This window comes from Epargyreus clarus, unplaced genomic scaffold (genome assembly GCF_041222505.1).
Source record: "Epargyreus clarus isolate Ecla_fem2 unplaced genomic scaffold, WU_Ecla_fem_2.2 ptg000009l, whole genome shotgun sequence".
Taxonomy (NCBI): Eukaryota; Metazoa; Arthropoda; class Insecta; order Lepidoptera; family Hesperiidae; genus Epargyreus; species Epargyreus clarus.
Window position 1 is genome coordinate 11,409,703 of NW_027332217.1, and position 27,737 is coordinate 11,437,439.

At 34.1% G+C, this 27,737-nt stretch overlaps 1 protein-coding gene across 1 annotated transcript; it reads right to left on the reverse strand.

The window, feature by feature from the left end:
- Positions 1–1,390: 1,390 nt before the first annotated feature.
- On the reverse strand, positions 1,391–4,955 carry LOC140745115 (circadian clock-controlled protein daywake-like). The gene is made up of 5 exons (XM_073076888.1): positions 4,892–4,955; positions 4,387–4,603; positions 3,413–3,546; positions 2,415–2,567; positions 1,391–1,545 (listed from the first exon to the last, which is right to left on the reverse strand). Exons 1-5 carry the CDS (start codon positions 4,941–4,943, stop codon positions 1,391–1,393), a joined length of 711 nt encoding a protein of 236 aa, XP_072932989.1. The 5' UTR covers positions 4,944–4,955.
- Positions 4,956–27,737: the final 22,782 nt, after the last annotated feature.

Here is a 27,737-nt window from a genome sequence, read left to right on the forward strand (position 1 = left end):
TTTAAGTATATTTTGTTCATGTTTTTTTTTTGTATTCTTGGAGGGTTCAGGTTAATTTTGCATAAGTTGTTTTTATTGTATAGAAAAAGCGAATCATCAATCAGTCCTTCTGACGATTAAGGGTCACATCTGTAATCACCCTTAATGAGATACTATTGCTGGGAACACTTTAATAAGTACGTCTAGTTCATTTATATTTTTAGACACAATGCCACGACACAATATAATTATTGTATTAGCAAACTACAAATTAAAACCACTTATCATGCGTATTAAAATGCCTAAATTCCGCGATAAATTAGTATCCCACCTTCAAAGTAGTCTTTGTGGTTCGACTCCGGCGGCACCACCGCCACACCTACTTCTACCTAATAACAGCAGTGTTAAGCGCTGTTGTGTTCCGGTTTGAAGGGTGTGGTAAGGGAGACAGACTTTTCCGAGGCGTTCCAGCTTAGTCCTCAGGGGTAGCGGCGCATCTGTGGCCGCCCCCCGGTAAAAATATCTAATCCTATTTGGGGTTGATTACAGATGTCCATGGGCGGCAGTAGCCACTTATCATCAGGTGGACTGCATGCTCGTCTGCTACTCTTATATTATATAAAAAAAAGTCCAAAATTATATATCTATTGCTAGGACGTTGGACATATAGGTAGACCTCACATATCTTTAACAAATTTTATTAACAAAACTCTCATATAAATTCCTTTACGATGTTTACCTTCCTCGTTAAAGCTCTTTGACGTAATAATTTTATATTGGTAATTTCGTAAGTTACAAGATACTGTGTGCCTTGACCCAAATAGCCATCCCATTGTTGACCTCAAAAAAGCTGATACGGCTCCAAAAAGGTCCGCTACAAAGATGTACTCGAACGAAAACTTACAAGAGCGTTGTTGGCTAAATTTATAGCCACCCTAAAAGGAGTTCAAAATATTTATTTTCGTATAAAAAAGTTAGTACCTACTTTTTATATTACTACGAATATTTTTCTTTCAATGTTTCCAGGTTTCATTCAGAAAATTAGCAGTCAGTGAACTTTTTTTGTTGATGAGGGGGAAAACCTGCAAAAGGTATGCGACGCCGTGGGAGCGAATCTAGATTTTTACTCACTAAAACCCTGCCAGTGACCGTCCTCAGCGGTACTCAGAAGACTTCGGGTTCTCCATCAGAACTTACCTTTGGTTGATCACAACTGCGTTGCTGGATAGGTTTTGGAAATAAATATTTAAATATGAAAACTTTTTAATATAACTATTAAATCAGTATAAAACACAACTGAAATTGTAGACTTTATTACTTTATTTATTTATTACTTTACCAAATATTCTTATTTCTTATTCCTAAAAATGCAGAAATATTCTTTCATTTCATTTAATCTAAAAATATTAAATTAATAATCGATGATTATTTCTTCCAAGGGTTCAAATTTCAAATACTTATTATAACCTTTTATTATTGCTTTAAGGTTCTTGCTAAATACTTGCTGGTCAAATAGGCGTGCTACATTTCTCCAATTCTCATGAGCAAACTTATGGACAGCATCCGCTGAAAAATACAATAAAAATACAATTTACGATGTCAAACAAAAAAACTGAGAAAAAAACAAAATTAAAATTAAGGTCTTTTAAATTATTTTTGATAAGATCGATTTGATAAGGGACGACACAAAATTTAAATTCAAAGCCAAAATATTCCGTGCGTACTATAAAGTCTTTAAATCATATTATGATATACAAAAGAGATAATGATCTTAGGTGGAGCAAAAATAAATAAACATACGAGCGATAAAATTTTGTCAAAACAAAAGTGTTTTATTTCTTTTATACCCGACCTTGGAGGGTAATGATTATCGAGCTTGTTTAAGTATGTCTCTGGGATGCCTTGCAACCCAAACGTCTTGACGAATTTTAATGTGTGAGGTGTCGATAAGCATTGATGGCCTACTGGTTGAGAAACTTGGCCTCTCGATCGAGGGGCCCAAGGTTCAAATCCCAGGCACGCACCTCTGATTTTTTAAGGTTATGTTCGTATTAGAAATTAATTATCACTTGCTAAATGGCGATGGAAAACATCGTGAAGGAACCTGCATACCTAAGAGATTTATAAAAAAAAAGATCTCAAAGGTATGTGAAGTCTACTAATTCGCACTTGGCCAGCGTGGTGGACTATGGCCTAATCCTTCTCATTATGAGAGGAGGCCTGTGCCCAGCAGTGGGACAGTAATGGGTTGTTGATGATGATTGATGAGGTGTCTATAAATTCGTCTGACTTGTGTGAGTGACATGGAATATACATATTTTGGGAGAAAACTTTTTATTTTTATACTAATTTTCTAGTTGTAAAATATATAAAGTCAAACTATTTAATATAAGAATCTCCTTTTCATAGTGGATTAAAAAAGAAGTTCAACTTACATAAACGTTGATTGCCTTTGAAAAGGTTTCTAAAGTCAAACTTGATTGGTCCCAGCGCTTGTACCTTCAAGGTAAAGGTTGTCATTTTCATATACGTTTGGCCATCCCGTTCATAAATTTGCAAGTTTGCGTCGACACCAGCCCAATATTTAGCTGTAAGTATAATAAGATCAAAATATAAGTGAATTGTATAACTATTGAATGGATTTAGTGAATAGTTTACACGCAAAAGCACATGACATCTAAGTACTAGTTATAATGAATTGAAAGTTATATATCTATCGATTTGATTCATATTTTTTTACCATGCTTTTATTTGCTTGGGTTGTGTCTATGTATGTAAAGGGAATCTTCGAACTCGATTTTTACCCACTTTGAATGGTCCGATTAATGTTAAATTTTGAACAATTATCAAGAACCGATGACAATGCACGATTTTAATCATTTTATCCCATTCTCCTCGTCACGATCGTCAGGAATTAGGATTAACGATTTTCCTTGTGCAATTTTAGCGTGGCTTTTAGTTTTTAAACCATAATTATTATTTATTAATACAATGCAAGTAGTACAATACAATAGTTTAATACATGTAGTAAACGAGCATACATCAACTGATAGTAAGTGATTACTACCGCCGATGGACATCTGTAACCCTAGATTTGATTTCTACGAGTACCTGAGGTTAGCCATATATGTTGCTAGCCCTGAGAACTAAGTTAAACACCTCGGATTAGTATTTCTTCTTACAACACGCTTCAAACCGGAACATAGCAGTGCCTTACACTAAAGTAATTACACAGAAATGGGTGAGACCACGAAACAATAAATATAGTCGGATAGACGGACAGACAACGGAAGCTTAGTAAATAGGTTCCAATTTTACACTTTAAGTACGAAACCGTAAAAAGTATATATAGCATACATATAGTTTTGATTAAACGAACTTATTTTTCGTTATATGCATAAATTAATATAGATGGTATCTAAAAAGTACATACAAGTAACGACTTCGTATGTTCCTTTACCCTCCACAGGCATTACAAGTAGTTCTCCACTTATTTCATAGTTTCCACTCATAGAAATACTGGGGCAATCCAATTCGTAGGCAAACTTCAAGGCGTCCAAATTTAGGCTGAAAACATTGTTTTATTAAGTGTTAGTTACCGTACTCCCCCGAAACGACTTTATGGATTTTCACCAAATTGTATATGCATATTCAGTAGGTCTGAGAGTCGGCTACTATCTATTTTTTCATACCGTAAGTGATAAGGGTTGTTCACCCTTACACATTAATTTATTTATATGGCAACACAACGTTTGCCGGGTCTGCTTGTAATAATATAGACGTAGCAAACGACCATGCAGTCCACGTGACAGCAATTGGTTCTTGTCGCCTAGGGATATGTGACATCAACCCCAGATATGATATAAGTCTTGAAGGTGGTAGAACCCTTTGTGGTTCGACTCCGGTGGCACCACCGCCACACCTATTTCTGCCTAATAACAGCAGTGTTGCCTAGTAACGCGCTGTTGTGTTCCGTTTTGAAGGGTGAGGTAAGTGAGACATACTTTTCCGAGGCGTTCCAGCTTAGTCCTCAGGGGCTACCCCTGAGGACTAGGCTGGAACGCATCTGTGGCCGACCTCAGGTAGGAATATCTATCCTATCTGGGGTTGATTACAGATGTCCATGGATGGTAGTAGCCACTTACCATCAGGTGGACTGCATGCTCGTCTGCTACTCCTGTATTATATAAAAAAAAAGTCTTGAGGTTGGCCGCAGATTTGTTTACCTTTAAGGAAAATCACATTTAGGCAGAAAAAGGTGTGGGGCTTGTGTCCAAGGAAACGTACCACATAAGGTTTTAGGAGATCATCCAACAATATGTAAGTCAAACCGCATTCACACCCCTACACTGCCGTTCAGTGGAACGCAAGACCTGACACGCTAGAAATAGGCTTGGCGGTACTTACTTACTACTCTTCAAAACGCAGTTCTTGAATCCACTTGTAGAAGTGTTAGTAAATTTGTATTTCAATAGTGGGATTTCGCCTTCAATGACCTCTTGGTAGATTGGATCTCCACTGTTTACACCTCTGGATGGTACCCCCCCAACCACTATAGGAAACGCGTTGCCAATGGCTCTTGATAGACATGCACGGTCTGCCCTTCTGCATGGTCCTAATGTAGCTGTAAATGAACATTAATTAGTTAACAAACGCTTATGTTGAATTACTGAAGCTTCAGCCAGTTACTTCGTTAGATAGGTTGTTTTCTATGTAATGGAAGAAATGAACAAGAATATACTCGGTCATATCAGAAGACAATCGTTTAAAAGTTGACGTAGTCTTAACAGTTGTGTCCCTGCAATTAGGGTAGCAATATAAAATAAAATAATAGCAAATTTACAAATTATTAATATATTTTTATATTATTCTATATGTAATAAAAAATAAACTTATTTTAATGAATACTTACCTGGCAAAGCTCCACAAATATATAACAGAGTTAAAAAAATTGGACGAAACATTTTTGTACTTGTTCACTTGATATTCAAAAATTTAATGTTGCTTTTTTATTCGGGTCCTTATTTATAAGCCTTATTTATAAGTAAAACAAAGAACACGTTCACCCAGGATGGTTTTTATAGTGTTGTCGTTTTTGGACATTGACTTTGAATATTTAAGATAATTTGTTTAAAAAAAGTTGCAAAAAAAGCGACGCCGACTACTTTCTGGTATCTCTTTATCGCTCGGTTTAATAAAAAAAGAACCGGACGACTGTCAAAAATTAAAATATTTTTTTATATATTTATAATTGCCCTAATGTTAGTAATGCGGTTCTCATCATGTTTTTTCTTATAATATGTTAAATATATTTAAATTAATCACAAACAAAGCCAAAGGTGTCGTTTATTTGTAGTGGTCACCTGTTATGAGTGGCGGTCATCTTAAGCTTTTCTCAACACCTCAATATCTTGTCGTAAGGGAGATACTTTTCCGAGGCATTCCAGCTCCGTGGTAGCGACGCATCTTTCGCCAACCTGAAGTAGGAAACTCATATTATCGGAATTTGATTACAGATGGCCACGGGCAGTAGGCTCTTAATAAATGCTCGTCTGCTACTTCTTATATTATAAAAAATGTTATTTCGTAGTTGAGTAGAGTTATCGCTTTTTTATATTATAGAAGTAATAACGACGAACGAGCATGTAGTCCGTCAAGTATAGAGTAAAATTAATCCTAGATCAGATTGGATTCTTTAGGCCGGTCACAGATGCATAACTAGACTCTTAAGCACATATTTGGAATGCCTCAAAGAATATTATTTCCCACACCAGAGCCTTCAAACCAGAACACAGTAGCGTTAAACACTGCTGTTATTAAGCACACAAAGGTGCGGCGGTATGTCCTGAGTCAAATCACAAAGGCTTCTACCACCTTTAAACATAGCTAATTGATCACGGTGGCTTATCATGTGTCATTTTAATTTTTCAAATTAATATCCGTTATGTAATATAAAACAATATTCTTGTTAAAAGGAAGTTTAAATTGTTCATAATGTTCCAAATTACAATTCAAAATTGATTTACAACAAAGACCAAGTAACATTTTTTACACGAAACTTATGCATATGTTTTGGGAAGGGTTAATGATTATAAGCCCACTAATTTAACTTGTATTTTCTTTGTTATTGTGTCAATTAGTCAAAATTATATGAAGTAGATAGTAGAAGCCAGTTGTAGACAGTAGAGCAGAAACCGTGTATATAATAATGAAACTTAAGAAAAATGACATTATATTTTATTTTTCTAAAATATAAGTTTCCATTATATTAGAACAAGAACAATATATGAGTCTAATTAACATTATTTTCTTTCATCGTCACCATCCCAAGTTCTTTTTTATATACATACTTATTATGTTTAACTTATTATGGGAATATTATAAGTAATCTCAGTGATTACCTACCCTAATAAGTGCCTGTACAAGGATACTGAAAAAAATGTTCCAAACTCCGTTCAAAAGATCGCAACAAAAGATTTTGTTTCCATTTTCTATAAAACAGAAAAGGTAAAACGAATGAAGATAAGGTCTTAAATTAGAGCGGGCGAACGAATTTCACGGAGGCTGTATTGAAAAAATTAGGCTTCTTATCAACCTTGTACAGGGGCTGTTGAAAGATTGAATATAAATAGAATTTGGCGAACTTAAGTTCAGATAACGTACACAAATTTTAAGGCGAGCTCCTATCCTGAGATAAGAGGGAAGTTTCAACAAAATGGATCGAGTTTTATCAGATTTTCGTTGAATTTGTTCGCGGATACACATTGAGGGACGATATCGCATAAAGTTTCCTCTTTATGTGAGGAATTTTAATTAAAATAAATCTGGACCCTTAAAAGTTGGGTCGGAGTTGAGCGAAACTATCGGTTTCGTTTACTTTATATCCGGAAAACTTCGTATGTCTACGTTTATTTGTGTCTTTGATGTTTGATGTAGTTTGAAATAAAGCTGCCAATCCCGGGACAATAAATCAGATTAGTTTGTTATCTTCAGTTGATATTTTTTTATTTAAATTAATTAGGTTTAATCTAATAAGTTAAAATGGTCACGGCTGCCTGTAGACAGGATAGTCCTACCTGAGGACTAAGCTTCCTGCACGTAAATTAGCCTTGTTAGACCTTAAAACCAATTGAGTGTGTTATTCTTCTTCAAAAATAATTCTGCAAAAGTTCGATTAAATGTTAAATTTTGATTTTGTAATAAACACAATCTATTAGTAGATATTTCTATGTAAAATTATAATGTCAATTTAAATCAATTATTTCAGAAGTTTTCGATATTTTTTTATTTAAAAATGTTTTATTTCAAAAATTGGTTCATAGGTATATATTTTTTTTTATATGTTTGAGCCTAACGATAAAGCAGACGTGCTACCTGATGGAAAGTAGTCAACGTCGCCTATGAACATTTGCAACACCAGAGGAGTCGCCAATGCATCGCCGGCTTTGAAGGAGAGCTCTTTTTGCACCTTTTTTGAAGAGCCCCATGTCATAGCGCTCTGGGAATACCTCAGGAGGAAGTTCATTCCACATCTTGCACGTACGTGGCAAGAATGTCCGTGCAAACCGAACTGTGGAGGACCGCCACGGGTCCAGTTGGTGTGGATGGAACTTCATCCTTCGGCGAGTGGTGCATAATTATTTCAAGCGCTGATCGATATGACGTACTGAAAATGAATTAGCATCAACATTAGCTATATAAGTCAAGAAACATAATTTAAGGAAAACACGCTTGAGAATTTTCCGTATCACATATCTAAATATTAAACATAAGAAAACATAGTTAACTTGGTCAAAATATTAGTTATAGGAAGCAACGCCATCTATCCACGAGTGGCGGAACTACAACGTAATACAGCCTTCCGACGTAGCAAATTGTTGCGAATTGAGTGCGCTGATGTAAAACCAGCTAGTTTGCGGATTTCTATAAGTAATATTTTGCTGATTCTACTAGTTTGTTTGAAGTAATTCTTGAATAATTATACGGGATTATTTTCTTTTTATTTAGAAATGATGTATCTTCATATTAAGTCATCCTTATAAACGCGTTCTGCTCATGGGACTATGATTTTGTGGATGCCAACGACACACAAATATGTACTGAACATACACAAAGACAAATATAAAAATACTCCGAACCAGAACAGAAATTCATCATTATGTTGTTGGCCAGTCAGGACTCGAACCCGGAACCATTGAGCGATATAAAGCGGTATTCGGAGGACCGTTCTGCCACATGAGTTTTTGATTTTTATTAAAACTAAATGACTGAATTATGTTCTTTAATGAAAAGTCAGAGTTATCATCTTGATTTTCAAACATTAATGAATGGTTGGATTTAATTTAAGGTTTTTGAAAAAAAAAATCTTTTTAATTTTGGATCATCTCAATTTCAAATGCGCCAGTTCAATTGCCTCATTTTATTTTATCGCATTTACCGGACTAAGATATTCTTTTTTTCGGTCGACATAATATACATAATTTGTAATTTGATAAATTTAAAGTCAGCCGGTAAAGATCCAAACCTTAAAGAAATTACAAAAAAAAACTATTCATAAAAATAGTTCACAAATAATCTTCTTCACTGTGTTGCATATCTTTACCAAACTTATTCTAGGGATCAATGTCATTCACCAAAGAACATCTCCCCATTCTATTAAAATTCCTATTTTAACATATCGTCAGCGTATAAAATCGAAACCGTTTATTTATAAAAGCATTTTACAATAAATTGCAGAATCCCATTAACTGCGCAAAAACTCTCTTTATGAGATGATGTGTGGCCTGCGCGTACGCAAGTTATTGTTCCGTAATCCCTATGGGTTGAACAAAAAATTGTGGGAACTATTGCGTTGTGGGATAGTGACGTAAGAATAATTATCGATAAATAGATGACTCAATTCTGAACTTACGACTCTAAACATATATTGAGAAATATATCCTTATAGTAGAGAAATATATCGTTTGGTGGGCTAAGAATTCCGAGATCGATTTTTCCGTTACGTAATATCCCACTTACGAGCACGAGGCTTACCCTCACATTAAGGAGAGTGTAGGTCATATTCCACCGCGCTGACTTTTTGGTCATTTTAAATGTCAGACTTCACATAACTTAAATTTTATTTTTAATCTCATATGTGTAGGTTTCTTCGCGATATTTCTTTCACCGATAATGCAAGTGATACTAATTTGTAATGCTCATGTATCAAATAATTTGTGGCGTAATTGATTAGGCTATATATCTAATAAGGCAAGGCTGAAACTCTGAATGCCGAATTTTGATTCCATTTCTAAGTGTATCTGGATGTTTGTGTATCCACATCCATTTTATATTATACGTTATCACACTGTTTGTATAAACAGTACATTTTTTTCTTAAAATCATATTCCACATTAAACGAAATCATGTTTTCACAAAATGCAACGTTTCGTCGCCTCGTATCATGTTGCGTTGTTTAATGTTATGTAGTGCTCGATACTAAAACATCGATACGTCCAGCCCTAATAGCCTCTAAACTGTTCAGTTGGCATAGATTCGGCTGAATAATGACGCGCCCACCTCAGTCCCATTCAGCCCACATTGACAAAAGCGTGGCAAATACCCATTATTAATGTTGCAGCGGCCTGTCAACATGGACTCGTATGAGTTGATTATTGCTGCGGTTTGGTTAGTTATACAAATTATTTGTAGTAGTTTATTTACACTTCTGATATATGTGAGATTTTGTCTATTCCTTTTTTCTATGAATGAACCAATAAGCATAAACATGTACGTATTATTTATGTATAGCAGTAAATGATTTTTATGATAGGATTAATAAATGTGTCAGAATAAAAAATAATAATAAAATGAAAAACAACATAGAAGCATGATAGCATTAGTTCAATCACATTATTTTTAAAATATTCGTTAAAACTATCAACCATATTAAATTAAACAAATTATTAATAACATACATTATTAAATTTCGTATTACGGTAGCCTTTTATTATTTTTCTACATAATTAAAAAAAAAATTTAGTTGCGTGTCTTATACTCTAGGGGCAAATTCCCTGCTTTGTATGTCAGTTGTTGGTTCCACGATGCATACAAAGGATTTTTTTCTCTATCCAATAGTATAATAATCAAAACAGTCTATAAATAACACACGCCCATTCTGGGTACAAAATGAGATTGCCCTTGCAACTCTGGGGGTATCTTTGATTGTTAATATTTTCACAAATAAACCTTACAAATCTGATCATAAAGTGTGCTCCTCGTTTATCTCAAAACATTCCTTAGAGTTTAATTATTATCATCAGTTAGGTTGTGTTAGTATAATACATAGGACTTAAAAGACGTTATAGGCCTAGAAAGGGGTTTCTAATATTCAATAATATAGAGCATCATTGTGTGTTTCATAATAAAACAGATTATACATTTTATTTGGAAGTCCTACTCGGTATCTACAGGATTTAATCTTAGTCTTTTGCAATATCCACGGGCCGTTACGAAATACTAGTTGTTCTAGGTGTTGATGAAATTGAAATTAAAACGTACCTTTGTTAAACGGTCTTCATGAAACTAAATCACAAGATTCATGTTAGCAGAGAAACAAGTGTGGTACTGAATATTCCATTGTCGACACCTTTAAAATATAATTACGTTAGGGTCGTGATAAATGCACCGGCACTCCGGTTTTGGATTGAAACACCTGGCAAAAACCTTGTTATTACAAGTACTTATCTTTCACAAAGTTATTGCGAATGTGATATTTATTTTACGTCTTATCGGAGCTAAAGTAAAATAGCTTTAGACCCGAACGTCAAAAGTTAACAAAAGTTGTCAGAACGAAACGCGACGACATCTAGAACAACATCAATTTCTTTGTAAACATCTAGGGAAGTTTATTTAAGGGTAGCAAAAAAATTGCGGTCGGGTCCCAAAGCTTTTCTTGCAGTGATTAATCCAGACGATAAGAGCCACAAAGACTTACAAATGTGTGCCGAACAGATTCAAGATTGGAAGCGGATAAACTCACTTTTGAGGTAGAAAATGTTTTTTGTTGGTACATATCTGTAATCTGTGTTTGTCGCACGTGTTTGGACTGGCGATTATTTCTCGGTCGCCGGTAGTTTCTGTAATGGTTGCTCCCATCTTGATGTTATCTTCGTCATAGTCGGGTGACATCTGAGGTAAGGATTACATAAATAACGCGTAATATCGCCGCAAATGTTGCGACAAATGCTAAGAATGACGGTTGGGAGAAATATGAAACATCCATTTGCGTAAGTTATGTGTGTCGCTCGCTAGTATATAGTTCTGTAGGCGTTTTGATAGTAGTTGTATAAGTACGTGCGAAATAAAATTGTTAATGTACTATCGTACGTTATGTTTGGATGAAAACTGAAGAAGAATTATCATAAAAGATTGATCCACAAAAGAAAAGAAAACAATAAATACAATTTCATTATTCAGAAACAGATCAAGTTATTAAGATTATTTGTAATTGCTCTATCAACTTTTTCCTCGAATATACTAGTCGTAGTCATAATTTCACAAAACTTAATTCATTTTCTTCGTGTATATTCGTGTATATAGAATATTTTGCATATTTTGCCCTGTGTCATGTCCACCTTATTCAAAGTCACGCATCATTATTACGTACACGAAACAATCTTTGAACTTACACCAATTCTCAAAACACTTAGAACAAAACTCTCATTCCAACATTAATTGCTCATAAGGACACGCGTCGTGTGTGGCTTGATCGCTGATCAAAATCACGATAATGTCCTAAAAACTTATGGGACATAACCGGCTTGTCGTACTAACGATGGGTTAGCTATAAAATGTACTAACGGGTTAGCTATAAAATACACAGAACGTAAAGAGCAGTTTTAGTAGTTTTAGCGTAGTAGTTAAGTCGGTACTTAAAATCAAGCATAATCTCAACTTCTCAAAATCCGTATTGGTAGGAAGATGCTACATTGGGTAGACATTGATGTTAAAAATTTAGTCAAGAAAATAAGGAAATCTGATTTCTTCCATCTGACAAATTGCTATGACAATGTGATTGAAGCAAAAATAAAATTCTAACATTAGCTACGGCTATCTTTTGAGCCAAGAGAACATACAAATTGTTTGGAATATCATTTACCCATGTGATATAAGTAATTGATCAAATGATTTACTGATTTAATTCGCGTTTCGCTGTTCGTTTTTACTACGACTATAAGTTTAAATTCTTGTGGCTTTGCGTCACGATGTCGTTACATGCAGTCGTTGTCCCAAAGCTTGATTATCTTTGTACAGTGATAGACCGTGAACTTAGTAATTGCTCGTTGGGACCACAGATTAAGTGAACGACATCCCTTTTAAACTTCGGGTGGTATTGTGCTTTGGGTTGATGGTGTTGAGAAATATGGAATTGACAAGAGATATTTTTGGAACTATTACTGCCACATAATAATGTTTTTGGGTTATACTTTTTATTGCTTAATTGTGATAAATAATAATGTAGACAGTTTCTAAATATTAAATTTTAAAAACGAATAATGAAGTTACTTCCTAAGAATAATAGTTTATCTTTTTTTGAATATTATGTTTCTTGGAGTTGATACTGCTTTAGTGTTTTGCTAGTGTAAAACTAGAAAACGTCATGCGTTTAGAGCTAATCAATACTAATTGACATTAATTTGTCTCTTTGAATGAATTTTACGGCAAATAGATTCATAATACTTACATTATTAAGCTAAACAGCGGATGATTTGCAGACGCACAACGTACCCACTGCTATTGTTACTAAGTAAATACCATTTTTGGCTTAAAGAGACCGGAGATCCATTGTGAGAGTTTCTTGCGGATGACAGTCTATATAAACAGTCTTGAGGCCTATTGTCGCAAGCATTAGACGAAGTCCTTTAATCTATTGAAAACAATTTCGCACGAATTGTTCTGCACCGTTATTGTCAACGTTTGTTTTGTACTTTGTTCAATCGCTCGTCCAATCCGAACTGAACTGAAGACTTTCGAAGATGAGTCTGTACCAACTTTTGATTATCCCAAACAATGGGATTAGAAATTATTTCAGTTCGAAATGACGGACTTTGGAACAACTCGGGCTTTACTTTGGTTAATTAAAATTCGGAATAAGTTGTTCAAAACAGAATTTTGATTATTCTGTTGATCTTAGACGATTTGCGTTAACAGATTTAAGTGCGTAATTGATATTTATTAGAAACAATTGAAGTTCCCGAATGTAATTGGCAATGCAATTATGATTTGGCTTTCCTTTCAATTCTTGGAAAGCGTAATTTAAAAAAATTATACCAAATTATATAACTGTTCCATTCAACGGGATTAAAGTGGTTTTGGAAATAGTGCGGTTAATTGAAATTCCAAATAAGTTTCAAAAATGGAATTTAGATAATTCCCTTGAAGTAAAAGTGATTAATGATGATTTACTCATTATAATTAATGATATAATTATTGATTGTTTCAAAGATGGTGCACGTATATGTTCTAATTCAAAACATATTAGAGAATAGTCTAATGATTAAATCATGCGCGTTAACTTTAACTTTTCCAACAACCACATCAAATTATATCTACGTTAGCATCCTATTGGCATCGAAAATGGTTACAATTATTTTTCTAATGCACAAAAGATGGTGCTGTACATATATAAAGCTACCTATATAGCTTAAGATAAATAGGAACCAGTGTATCTACAAATACTGCTACTGATTAAGAAGAACGATAAGATGGAAATGGATGTGGTGATTTCACGTACATATGGCAACTGTACGTTTTCATAGGATCTCATTCGTTATATTGACGCGATCATTTAGTAGTGCCGTTGAGAAGCAATACGTCGCTGTTAATAGGACTATTAGTGGAGACTAGCTGTCGCCTGCGACTCCACTTGACATGCGAGGTTCTATTAGATATATTTAATTTGTTTTTCGATTCACTTAAATTACTATCGGAATATTGCTCCGATTTTTATTGAATTTTATCGTTGTTTTGTAATGTAATATATAATTAATACCTATAATTATTTAGGGGCTCCAACTATCTAGTTTGTAAATCACAATATTTTTTTACGATATTAGTTAAAAATCCTATTCATCATGTCCTATTAATACAAATTATTTTCACAGGATCAAGGATCCACGATTTACGGATGGAATAAATTAATTTCTAGAACAATCTTTATAATATTGTAAATAATACTAATTGCTGTATTTATTTTATTAAATTACTTCTTATCTTACGATTACATGTAAAGTGACAATTTTACATATAGATATTGAAATGAGACAAAACTCGTTAGAAAAACATTAGAGCTTCCTGTACATCATATCGCTAAAGATTGCTAATATTCTATTAACTCTTAAGATACCTGAATCGTCTATATCTCAGCACATAAATACCAGAAACTATGAGCAACGATAAGTGAAAACGTTGTACTTATTTATTAGTGACAATTTTGATCGAAAAATCTTGTCTAATTTGGAAAGTAAGACTTGTCTATGTGTATATGGAATGGTGAAAGATACCTAATACAAGCTATGATTGTTGGAAACTAATCTGAAAACCTTTTGACTTTAATTTGTATACCCTAGTGTTATTTGTTAAGGAAGTAAAGTTTTCTTTGCTTTCCACACTAACCTGGATACGCTAACGGTCTCAACTTTTAAACGTTACAAATAACCGCAAAAAACTGAAATAAAGTCAAAACTTGCGAACAAATTGTTGCCGTATAAATATAGCTTAATGTACCGGCAACCGGACGTAGAACTATGAAATTATTCACGGCTTATTCTTTGAATAAAATCCGCTGAAAGCGTTTTATAGCCGTAGAACCAACTTGCGATGTAAACAATGTTAGCAGGTGACCTAATTTTAAAACAATGCCGATTTGTAATTGGAGAATTTGGACAATAGAACGAATAGTACTGAATTGTAAAAAAGTTACAATTTTTTTACAATAACGAAGGAGCAGACGAACATGCAGACCACCTGATAATGAATGGTCAGATACAGATGCGCCGCTACCCTCCAGAACTTAGTTGGAATGACTCGAAAATTATGTTTTCCTTACCACACCCTTCACTTAACACATTAGGCAGAATAAGTGTGGCGGTGATGGTGCTGGATTCGAACCACAGAGTTTTCTACCACCTTTCAAAAACAAAATTCAAATAAATGCATTCCTTATTCAGTCACAGATTTAAAGAAAAAATACGCGTACGAAAAAATACCACGCGTAAGTTACGCGCGTGTAAGTTAGATTTTTTATAGAAGAACGCATCTTTTATGTAAGCTTTAAATATTTTTCTTTATACGCGTAGTGAGGCCTTTATATAGGTCACGTTACACTCCAGTTATAAAACGTAATAACCGCTTTTTATTTTACCCTCATTAAAATTGTTCATTAAAAGTATTGCGGGCCATAAACGTATTTGTTTACGGCCTCAGTTTCAATTTAAAATGCGTGTTTATTTGAGTTGAACCGATAATTTTGTAACCGTTATTGTTGGAAACCGCTACTGTTATTTGGGACCAATTGTTTTTGTGTAATCACTGCAGTTAAATCCGACGTGTTTTATTTCAGTGGTGTGTGTATTAAATATTTGTTGGAAAAAAACATCGTTTGTATTTTGGTTATTTTTTTATTTAGGTTATACTTAAATCTGAATAAATCGAAACGCCTAGTATTTTCTGCGGTCTGCGAACGAGACCATGATTTGTTAACCATGGGATGATGTCAATAGGTACTAAAAACCCATTATTTTGTAACTGTTAAGCGCATATCTTTCGAATGAGAATAGCTAATCAATAGACCAACATTATAATCGAGTGATAGACTTTAAATACTTTTGATAACATTTCTAAAGCCCTCCACGGAATACATGTAGAGTTAATTATTAAGTTTTCTTCCACCGTTCATGGTCATTACCATTATAATAACGAATCTCATACACATAACTTGAAAAAAGAAACTTACATGAAAATCTTATTGAGCGAAGTCTACCAAGAGTATGAAAAACTAACCTAACCTTTCTCACTCTGAGGGGAGATCTGAGTTCATCAGTAGAGCATTAATGTTTTGATGATATCAGCTTTATTGTTTATAAATATTGTCCAGTAACATGACTGACCTGAGAGGACCGTGACCGTAACATGGTGGGGATCGACCCTAACGCCTAATTTCAATTGTGTCCAATGGAGCGTGTTCACGACCGTGACTAAACGCATAGTCTTCTTGTTCGGTATTTTATGTTTATTCTGTCTTAGCGTAGATGTCCGGTTTTTACCAGGCGGTCGATAACCGTAAATCCTTCTTTATAAAGAGACAGTAATTTAGAGTGTTGTTCTATGCAATTCATTTGACGTTGACGATTTTGAGATCATTTTGAGACGATTGTGAGATGTATGTAACTATGAAAAGTTAATCATTAATACGATGCAGCTTTTAGAATCAGATTATTAACCACCGCTTAACGGTGCTGCAGTCATAGGTATGTAGTATACTATTCATGGAAATGGGGCCGCATAGTCCAAAAAAATCCTCCACTAGGTCTAAAATTAGGTTTCCAATTAAATAAAGTAAGGTCAGGCGATCAATTCTAAAGAGTTATGTAATTGTTATTCAAATACTTGTAGCAATTAATTGGCCAAACGTTGCCAGTCTCTCTAGAGTAAGTAGATTCTATGAAGCTCATCTTTGCCTTACATTATATCTCCTTAAAGTAAAATTATGAACATTAGCTTTATTTTACCGTATTTTTTTGTTTGTTATTTGTTAGGCGTACTAGAATTATACCGTTTTATTGCGCAGTTGCAGTTTACAGCGAACAACATCGTTAAGCATATTGGGAAACTGTAAGCCTTCAATTTTGTGTAAGCATTAGTTTATTTGTATTATTAGATCGTTTCTATGCTAGAGTACTATCATAAACGTGCTTACCTCGCTATCCAGCGTAAGCCTTGGAACCCCTCTCTCCCCGTGTTTGTATCAAAATAGGGGGAAATGAGGGTGAAACTATTAGTTTAGAGGGATCAAAGTATATTGGTGCATTTCGTACACGGAGCACGTTTAGCAATTAATTGGAGATGCGACTGTCCAGTTCATTAGAGAATACAATTGCAGTGTATTGCCATTGAGTGGCGCAATTAATTGTACATGCATATTTCGTAGTTGCTTAGTGACTGTTAATGTGACGGAATGTTCAGTTGGCTTCCTTTTTCATTGTTGTAAAGCTAAAGGAAATTAATAAAAAATATTAGGTTTTTGAAATTGAATGAATAACAAGCATATTATTTTATACTTTAAAGTTTATTATTCTTGTGTAGGAATAGTATTGACTTCAACATCGGGATGTCGAGGTATCCTGTCTTACGAAAGTAACGATGTGATCAGCATCTGACAAAAGTGTTGTTGGTCGCTGATAGTGACATTATTGGTAAAAAGTCGATGGGAATTACGACTTGTTTGGTGCTACTATGCTTTTATATAAATTGTTTAGGTTTTCAAAATTAATGAAGTTGAGTGAACTGATGTGAATAAAATGAGGATAGCATGACATTGCATGATACTGATATATAAGACGAGAGGTTCGAGACAAAATAAAACCATTCTAAAAATAAGATTTCTGTTTAATTAGTCTTGTTGAGTACATTCCAACGGATTAATTGGATCGGATCAAATTCAGCGACTGATCCTATGACTTCTGTTTTAATATTAGCCTGTTAGATATCCTTTAAGCATTTTGGACTTTACTATCTATCTCGCTGGGAACATAATCAGCTAGCTGGCGGTATCAATTTATGAAACAAATTAATGAAATAGGCCTCTCGTGTGCAATTCAAACACGTCCATAGTAGAGAGGAGAGCTAACACTCTTGTTGATTGATTTATTGAGAATTCCACTAGAGAAGCGCTTTTTTAATAATTCCCCAGTGCGCTTATATTTCGAGTTTTTTGTTGGAAAGTTACTTTGTTCGGAATACTTTTAAATTTAAACACATATTTGGTTATGTTACTTTCAGTATTTTTATCTTTGCATGAAATTTCTGGATGGATATAAGACTGGAATGAACTACAAAAAGGCACTTACCAGAAAATAAGTTACGTGCATTATTTATAACATTAGGTTCGTGAACGTTATATTTCTTTTTATTTTGAAAACAAATACTTTGTCAGAAAATGTTTAAAAAATATGTGTATTATTTAGGGTTTTTATGTTAAAATAAACTTAATACTAATTAATTTATATTTAATAAATAATTGTCATTTCTAAAAACTATGTAGAAGCACGCGTGGAGCTGCGCGCTTATCCTTGTATAGAATAATTATATAAGAGTAGTGAGTAAAGTTGCAAAAACAGTTTCCGGAGACCCAGAGTCCATCCTGTTATTACACAAGTTTCGATCGCCTTTCTTATAATATCTTGTAAGTGTTTACCTCCGGGACCCAGTTGTTTGCTTGCCTCACTTACTTATTAGTTTATATTAGGATACTTTCTTGGCACATGACAGCAAACTTATCGGGAAACGAATAATATTAGAAACAACGTTGTTTATTTCTGCCATTAATAAATAAATGTAGAGTGCTGCTTTAAATAACGGTTTTAATATATCGAAAGAATATTATCATCAACAACAGCAACATCTGTTTAAAAATAGGTATTTATTTATATTCGAATGAAAATAATTTTAAAGAAACTTTACAGTAGCTATAGGCCGCACCAAACTGTTAGGCCGCTATGAAGTTGTTGCGAGCAGGAGTGTAGTCATACAATTTGCTATACGACGCAATTCATTTCTATATTCAGAGCGGACTAACAGTTTTACGTGGACCATACTATATTAATCTAATTAAACTAATAACGTTAGTTTTATCATTCTTACAATTATCTTTAAGAGCCGATGAGTGGAGCAGAGATTTTGAACAGTGACACATATCTGATTTACCTGCGTTTCTCATAGAGATGATCCGTCTATGTCAATCTCTTTGTTAGGACGCGTTTAGAGGAACCGAACATGGTCACATTGTCGCCATAGTACGAGAGTCGACTGCGTGATGTCCATGCCCATTTTTATCATCATTATCAAAATATCTTTTAACAGATAATTATTCGAAATATGAAAATTTGGTTGGAAGTAGTTTATATTCAATTTAATATTATAAATTAAGTTAAAAATATGTATCTTAAATACATTGTTTGTATAAAATGTTTTGTTTATCATTCCTTGAACTGAAATATAAAGCGTATATAATTATAATTGATAATTTAAATTGTAATAAAAAAGGACAAAGGAAAAGTTTGTCTAAATAATAGGTACTTGCGATCATGTTTTGGTGGACAATGTACCGTAATCCTTCCTTTGATAAATAATTAATTTTGTAGTATAAAATAGTTTTGGTTAGTAAACAGACAGATTAAGGAGCCATGCAGTCGGATCTTAGACTACGATGGTTCTGAGGATGAACAAAACGGTTCATATAACTAATGACTATACGACGAAATGACTCAGTGCCGAGGTGGGAAAGGGATTGTCAAGAATCCAATGTGGTATGGAGAATATGAATATTTTTGTGTAGTACCTTTATTTGTATAAAAGCAGTGATAGCCTAGTGGTTAAGAAACACGACCTCTCGATCGAGGAGTCCGAGGTTCAAATCGGAGATTTACAAATTTATGTGCGTATTAGAAATTAATTATCACTTGCTTAAACTGTGAAGAAAAATATCGTGAAGATTTATAAAAAAAAATGTGAGCCGTCACGGGACGCCTGGCAGATGTGAAACATCGACATTATTTTGTAAAAGTAATATGCAGAAAAGAACATATTGTGATAGGAACTAAATATGTCATAATGATAAAATAAAATATTACGATTTTTTTCCAGATAACGATGACTATTTATTGAATAAACATTTATTTTCATTAAATACAAAAATTTACGAATTTATTTCAGATCGTGACTACTTAATTTTGCGCATGGCGCGTCGCCACACCGTACACACTATTGCATATAGACTGTATATATATACCATCGTATAGCGTGGCGACGCACCGCCACGCCAGAAATCGGTTTTACGTGCGGCTATAGATGTTTCACATCAAAAAAAAGAAAACTTAAAGGTATGTGAAGTCTACCAATCCACACTTGGCCAGCGCGGTAGACTATGGCTTAATCTCATTCTGAGAGCAGACCCATGCCAAGCAGTGGGACAAAATGTGTGGTAATGGGTTGATGATGTTGACCTTTATTTGAAAATATTATTTTGCTATTAATGAAATTCGACAATCTAAGACCTATTTGGGTATTATATGTCATCCTGAATACCTATATAAATTTTTTTAGGATATAAACAATGAAATTATTTCCATTTAATTAAAAAAAATTACAAAGTAAGAGTCCTACCTGCTGTCGATCTCGAGCGCGTAGCTACCCCAAAGGATAAAGTTGGACTTGGAACACCACGGATATATATGTCATCCTTACCACAACATAAAAAGGTGTGTGTAAGAAACAACTTTAAACATAAAAATGTACCTAACAATACGTCTCCACATATTCCCTGTCCACACGACACGCTCAGCTAGATAAAGATACAAGTAAAACAATAATTCTTTTCATTACCTCCTAGCTTTTATTTCACGACGGTATGAATGGTACGTCTTCATATCGAGACAGAAAAAATCCCTGTGGGACGCTTTACCGCTCTTTATGTCCTTTGTACAATGTAACGTTATTAAACCGTGGCTATTACTATATAACTATACTTTATGTAGTTACCAGGATAAGCTTAGAGATCCTTTCCACTAGTGATGTGTGTGGTACCTATTTCTGTCCCATAACAGCAGCGTTAAGCGCTGCTGTGTTTTGGTTTGAAGGGTGTGGTAAGGGAGACATACTTTTCCGAGGCGCTTAGTCCTCAGGGTAGCGGCACATCTGTGGCTGGCCGTAGGAATATCTAATCCTATCAGGGGTTGATAGAGATGTCAATGGGCAGCAGTAGTCACTTACTATCAGGTGGACGGCATGCTCGTCTGCTACTCATCTGTTATAAAAAATACCTAAGCTATGAATGTTTGTCAAATCCTCTTATAAGATTGCTTGATTTTCATTGTAACTTAGCTTATGTTTTTTTTTTTATATGGAGGAATGCGAGCTAAGGATTAGAGCAGATGCGAGCGTTGTAGTTATTTTATTTTCATAGCACATTTTTCACCTAGCTTAGCTATCTAGTCAAGTTTTTATATAGAGGAATGCGAGCTAAGGATTGGAGCTATGGTTAGGAGCGGCGTAGCATTTTCATACTAAGGCTTAGCTTAGCTTTGACCTCGCACACCGCTTAACCACCTTACACATCAATGGTGAAGGTATCTTTACGCTTGTCTTGGTAGAGCGTCATTAGTTCTCTAACAAGTAACTGTATAGCACTGTAACTTTAAAGTATTATTTAAAATATTCAGACAGTTTCACAAACGTATAATAGTAACATTCTGTGTGTTTGCTAATAACTTAAACTTATCTTGAATTAATTACCAAAATGGATGTATTTCTAGGAATGCTTCCGAACGTAATAATTATGGACTCGGTGATATAATATGATGTTAAATTGGCACTTTATAAAATATAAAATATATGGTATCTAGGATATCGGAATTCGGTCGTGAAGTGTTACAGAATAGTAACACTTAAGTGTTACTACACTATCAATGGTATTGTTACTCTGTGTGTCTTAGTGTGTTCTGTATTCTTATTATGAGTTTTTACGTTTTTAAAAAACTGACTGTTTTCGTATTTGTTTACGTATTTCCCATACATTGCTAATTAGTTCTGATACAGTCCGCTAGAGGCGCTGATTGGATATGTATGGGAAAATACACGTAAAAAAATAAAGTACGTAAAGTATACGTAAAAAAATACATCCAGTCATTTTTGTAAAAACGTAAAAACTCATACTAAGGGTATTGTTTTTGCCTTATTGCGTTTGGTAATGTTAGACCTCAAGCTTATTAACTTATTATTCCAAAGTTCCTTTTACTGTCTGCCCATCTCTCTTTATAAAGGGACCTACTAATAGTTCAACCTACTTTTGAAATGAACACAAATTAGCGTCACTCATTCTTGTCAGAAACTTCTAGAACAATCACGCTTTAACGAAGCTATTATGAGCCGTGAACTCACTACCTCAGACGCACGCGATATGCTTTTGGAACAAGATATTAGTCTTAATTGTACAAAAAATATTGAAAAATATTTTTAGTATAGGCTATACTTGTCGCGTTATGTAATTACGAGTACCATAGATAAGTATAGATATTTCACCCCCTTGTAATTAAAGGAAGCCATTAAATGGCTTAAAGAGCTGATATTTTTGTCAGCCATTTAATGGCTGTGATGGTGTAATTTACGCGGAATAATGCCGACATGCGCAGTTAAGTGGTGCAAAAACACGAAATCGAAGAAAAAGTGCGGACTAATATCGTTTCATTCGTAAATGCTCTAAAAACTACATTTTTTAATATTTTTCTAACACGAAAATAGATGTCAGTGACAATTTCAATTGTCAAAACTGGTTAGGAGTGTGTAATCTTTACTAATCTGTCTTAATTGTACAAAAAATATTTAAAAATATTTTTTACTATAGGTAATACTTGTCGCCTTATATAATTACATACACTTTTTGGGTTGGATTACATATGTCAATGGGCGGCGGTGATACATTTTCAATTACATATGTCAATGGGTGGATTGCTGCTTGCCTCTTTATTTTCCTAACTAGAGAATTACTATATAAACAGAACACCCATCTGCCTAGAAATATAGCCTAAATCACTACTACAATTTAGGCGAATACAACGATACTAGTTAAAATTCTTCTAGCCGTTTGGGTCACCGGGCAACCTAGAATAACACATACATATGTACAGTTACGAGCATAAATATATGACTATGGGCACATGAGCAAAACTAACGCCCCAAGAACGAGTTCAGTAATATCTGCCTGCACGAACGCAGTAAAAATATCTGACACTAGATGACCCGGCAAACTTTGTAATGCCTCAAAATCTATTTATCAAATATATTTCATATAAAATATAGCCTTTGTTACTCGTGGATAATGTAGTTTTCGAATGGTGAAAGAATTTTTAATATAGGTCCAGTAGTTTTTGAGCCTATTCATTACAATCAAACAAACAAACAAAGTAACAAAGTTTTACTCTTTATAATATCAGTATAGATTAAGAGACATAAAAAATATGGTATGACAATGTTCATGAAATAATGATAGGATATTATTATTTTCATTATATTTTACCAATAATTCACGGGTCCTTAAAGAGTAAAAAGTTTTAATTTAATCCACAACTAAATAAGATTGTATACTGTATATGTGAAAGGCACAAAGCAATTTTTCTTCAAATTGTGTCCTATTACCCTATATGTGCCTGTTCTATGAAGCTGTTCTTTAAACTGTTTGACACCTGACGGTTCGCGAAAGTTCCAAGTAGGGCAAGTGGATGGGATAAGCTATATCGATAGTTTTAAGAAATTGCTATGAAACGTAAAGTCATAGTTGAAGGGGGATTAGCCGCTGTTAGTTATATCCTGTTGAGTTCTGGTTGTAGGTACTTCCATAAGGCGATCTAACTTAATCCACTGAGGTTTAATCTTTCGGGGTAGCAACTGTTAACGATGGCAGAGGTCTAATGCTATTAGTTACTTCTATTTATCCAGAGGTAGACAGCTTCTTTAAATATTTTACTTTTATAAAAAAGCGCTTTAACAAACGAAAAAACTATTTTAAGTCAAAAATATTTATTTTTATCTATACAGATGATAATTTAACATCGCAAATATCTTCAGACCGATCACATCGACCCAAAATTAAAACACGATATAAAACGGAAAATACCGACCACCCCATCCCTACACACAAATTACCGTCCCATCCCTAGATTGACGCGTTTGAACCGATGCCAGTGGAGACGTAATTACTTCGCGAGCAGTTTGTCAGCCAATTAAACACCTTTGCTTTATTAACAAACCGCACTGAGCGTAAATAGCGAATCAAAGGCTTCGCTGCAATTCGAATTGCTACTTCATTTACACCTCATAAAGGTTTGCTATCTTTATAAATAGCTGACAGGTTACTAAAGTTTTTTTTTATAATATAGAAGTAGCAGACGAGCATGCAGTCCACCTAATGGTAAGTGGCTTCTGCAGTCCATGGACATCTGTAATCAACCCCAGATAGGATTAGATATTTCTACCTGAGGTCGGCCACAGACGCTACCCCTTAGGACTAAGCTGGAACGCCTCGGAAAAGTATGTCTCCCTTACCACACCCTTCAAAACGGAGCACAGCAGTGCTTAACACTGCTGTTATTAGGCAGAAATAGGTGTGGCGGTGGTGCCACCGGAGTCGGACCACAAAGGGTTCTACCACTCTTAAAGTGTGTATTATATTTGAGATATTATAGAAACATGTGAACAGTTTTGTACTAATGAGTAATAATAGCTTCTTAAGATTAGTCTGCACTTCTGAGGTCCAGGTTTGATTTAGGCATTTTCGACTTTGGTGATTTGTTAGAAATTTGTATTATTAATTGTTACTTGAATTATGAGAAAACCTCTTATGACCACCATCTTTGGGCCATATTTGTTTGTAAATTCAAATCATAGTTAGGTACTGGGGTATAAATATAGTAACTTGGGTTACTGAAACGACCCTTCCATGTTAGGTGCCTCTACCTTGGGACACGAGCATAAAGTGATAAATTAATAGATTCTTGGATCGAGTGAGATCTCGAATATACTTGTTACTCTACATATTATACTATAAAATAGTAAAACACCTTGTACAATTACTATGAAAACTTAATATTAATAGAATTTCAGGATTATTGATCCCTATCCCGTATTAAAGAAAACAAATGAGATCTTATTGACATGATTCAGAACAAATCGGATCCAAACACCCCACGTATCACACTCACTGATTCCACCTATATCAATACCAAAGCATCGTCATATGTCATATATACCTACATATCGTACATTAAACCCGATTAGGGCGACCCTGTCACAATACGACCCAATGAATTTTGCATCTGTTTACACGGATTAAATTCGTACGGATGCCCAAAATTAATTAGTTCTACCTGGGACGTGTAAAGGAAACGGTGGTTCCGTAATCTTAAGGTTTTATTACACTCGTAAAAGGGATTTTAATTAAGGGCAGACTTTCCTCCTTTTAATAGAGATGAGTCCCTTGATGTGATGTGGCGGTCCTTTGGTACACAAGATTGCGTATCTGGACCAAAAGACCGGAATTACGATTGTTTGACGAATGCAGGTAATATTACCGACGAGTTTAATGGTACAATATTAGCAATTTGTGGTCGTCATTTGGGTCGCTAAAAATACCGTTATTATTTATTAAATAAAAATGTTTTATTTTTATAGGTTCTATAGGCACTCACAAATTGTCCTTTTTATTGTTGTTAATTTGCTGCCAGATCTGATTGTATAATCTCGAAAGAACGATGAATTCAGAAGTAATGCTAAAGGTTAAACGTACATTCGTTGGTTTGTATTTAGTCTAATTTGGATTAATTTTATTTTTTGCGTAGATCATATGAAATGAAGCTTAAGTTACTGTGAATGTTTCTGCCTTGACTTCTCATCTCAAAACAGATATTATTAGTGTTACATAAAAAACAGGCAAACAATTTATTTCTATACATATAATTAAAACCAAAGAAATAACACCTACCAATAACATATAACCGTAACAGAAAATTTAATTAAACTCACACCACAGCATCTGAACTTGGGAATCAGCGCCGAACCGGAAAGATCCATGACGATACGAATTTAATTATTACAAAAACAAACCAAAGATTTTGAAGACCGAAAGTTATATGAAATTGATTGCAAGTTTGGAGAGAGGAGAGTATTAAATAGTACTTGGATGATACTTATACTCCTATTATGAAAAGTACTTGAGTGTAAAGTTAAGTAAATATATATCAAGAGAGGTCTTATGAAATTGAAGTAGAAAATAATCTTACAATCGATTTGCCCAAGTCCTGTCCAAGTAATACCTTGCATTGATAGAAGTAAATCAATACTAAATCTTGGATTAAGTTGAAACGCCTCGTGTAACTATGTACCTTATTCTTATTACCACGTCCGTCAAATTAAAGTAATATTTACCTTTTGACTGTTAGGAGCTTATACTGGTGCTGATGCACTCGAATAACGAAGAAGTCCACAACCTTTAACAAATATATTCATCTTCAAACTTGAAGTAAGCTAGCTTCTATTCAATTCCACATTAAAATACAACAAACAATAAAAATAATTCAGTAAATTTACAAAACTTATAAGAAAGCCTTATGCTTTTTACAATATCTAACCCTATCTTGGATTGATTGCCATCAGGTGGATTGCATGCTCATCTGCTAGTCCTATATTATAAAAAAGTCTTTCGTCGCTTCAATCTTTAAAATTCAACCTTTAATTAATTTGGTTAGACCTATTTTTTCCAATTATAAATGACTTTTATCTAAATATACATGCGTTTAGTTTAAAATATTAACATCCTCACGCTAAATATATAAGTAAAAAAAAAAAAAAAATATAAAAATAAAAAACTGAAAGATTACATTTCACATATAATAGAGCTACGTTCAAACACTATATTAAATCTCACCCTAACATCCGGACAGCACGCGGCCAAATTAATATTGTTCCAAAAGTTTATGGAACGCGATCATTCGAGAATTTTCCAATAATCGAACGGCAGATGTCAACAAAGAAGGCAAACTTCCGAAAGAGTTGGAAAGTAATATCGTAGGAGCTGAGTCAATAATAAACAATGGGGCGTTTGATACACTTGTAGAACTAATAACGTTGGCTGTCTATATTAATGTGATTGGGACGTTTGTTAGATGCATCCAATATATCGGGGTTTTGTAAAGTGAGGCATATTGAAATAGGTCAAAATGAATCTTGAATCAATATTATTAAATTAAAATTCGATCAGGTATTTTTTGGAAATCAGCTGTTCTTAAGGTATCGAAATATTAGGAACGTTGAAAAAAACTAACATTGAAACCTGACTCAAAATGAAAATGAGCTAAACCTAGTCTATTTGTATCATCTTGGTGTTTGATACTACTTGAAAGCAGGAATCATTAAGACACCATAATTATCAAAATATTGCTAACCCATGGAGCGACAACTTAGGGCCTCAAATATCGCTAAACTTATCCTAAGTGCCTCGCCAAATCCGCAATTAATGACAACCTTGGAAATTGCTAAGTTCCAATGAACCAATAAATTGTCAATGACTTCTTAGAGTTGAGGCAGTTGTACTCCAAGTTTGATAGCGGATAATCTGTTTATTAATTTAGAGGCAAATGACTTCCTTGGACCTTTGCGTAAAGTGGCGAATGAACGATTAAATTTGCATACCGGTTGACTTGGAGGTGAATTTTGTTTGAGTTTGTGAATTTCTCGACATTGTTATCAAGTATCTACATCGTGGAATTTGTATATTCTGTCGTGTGTATCTATATACCTACTGTATATTGTCTGTTGTTAATATTATTCAATTTATCTAATGATTTGTCTAACAGAGTTCGACATTTGACAATTTCTAATAGATACAGACAAATTTAAGTAAAAATCGAGAGTAAATATCTCGGAAAAATCGAGATTTTTTAGTTATATTTACG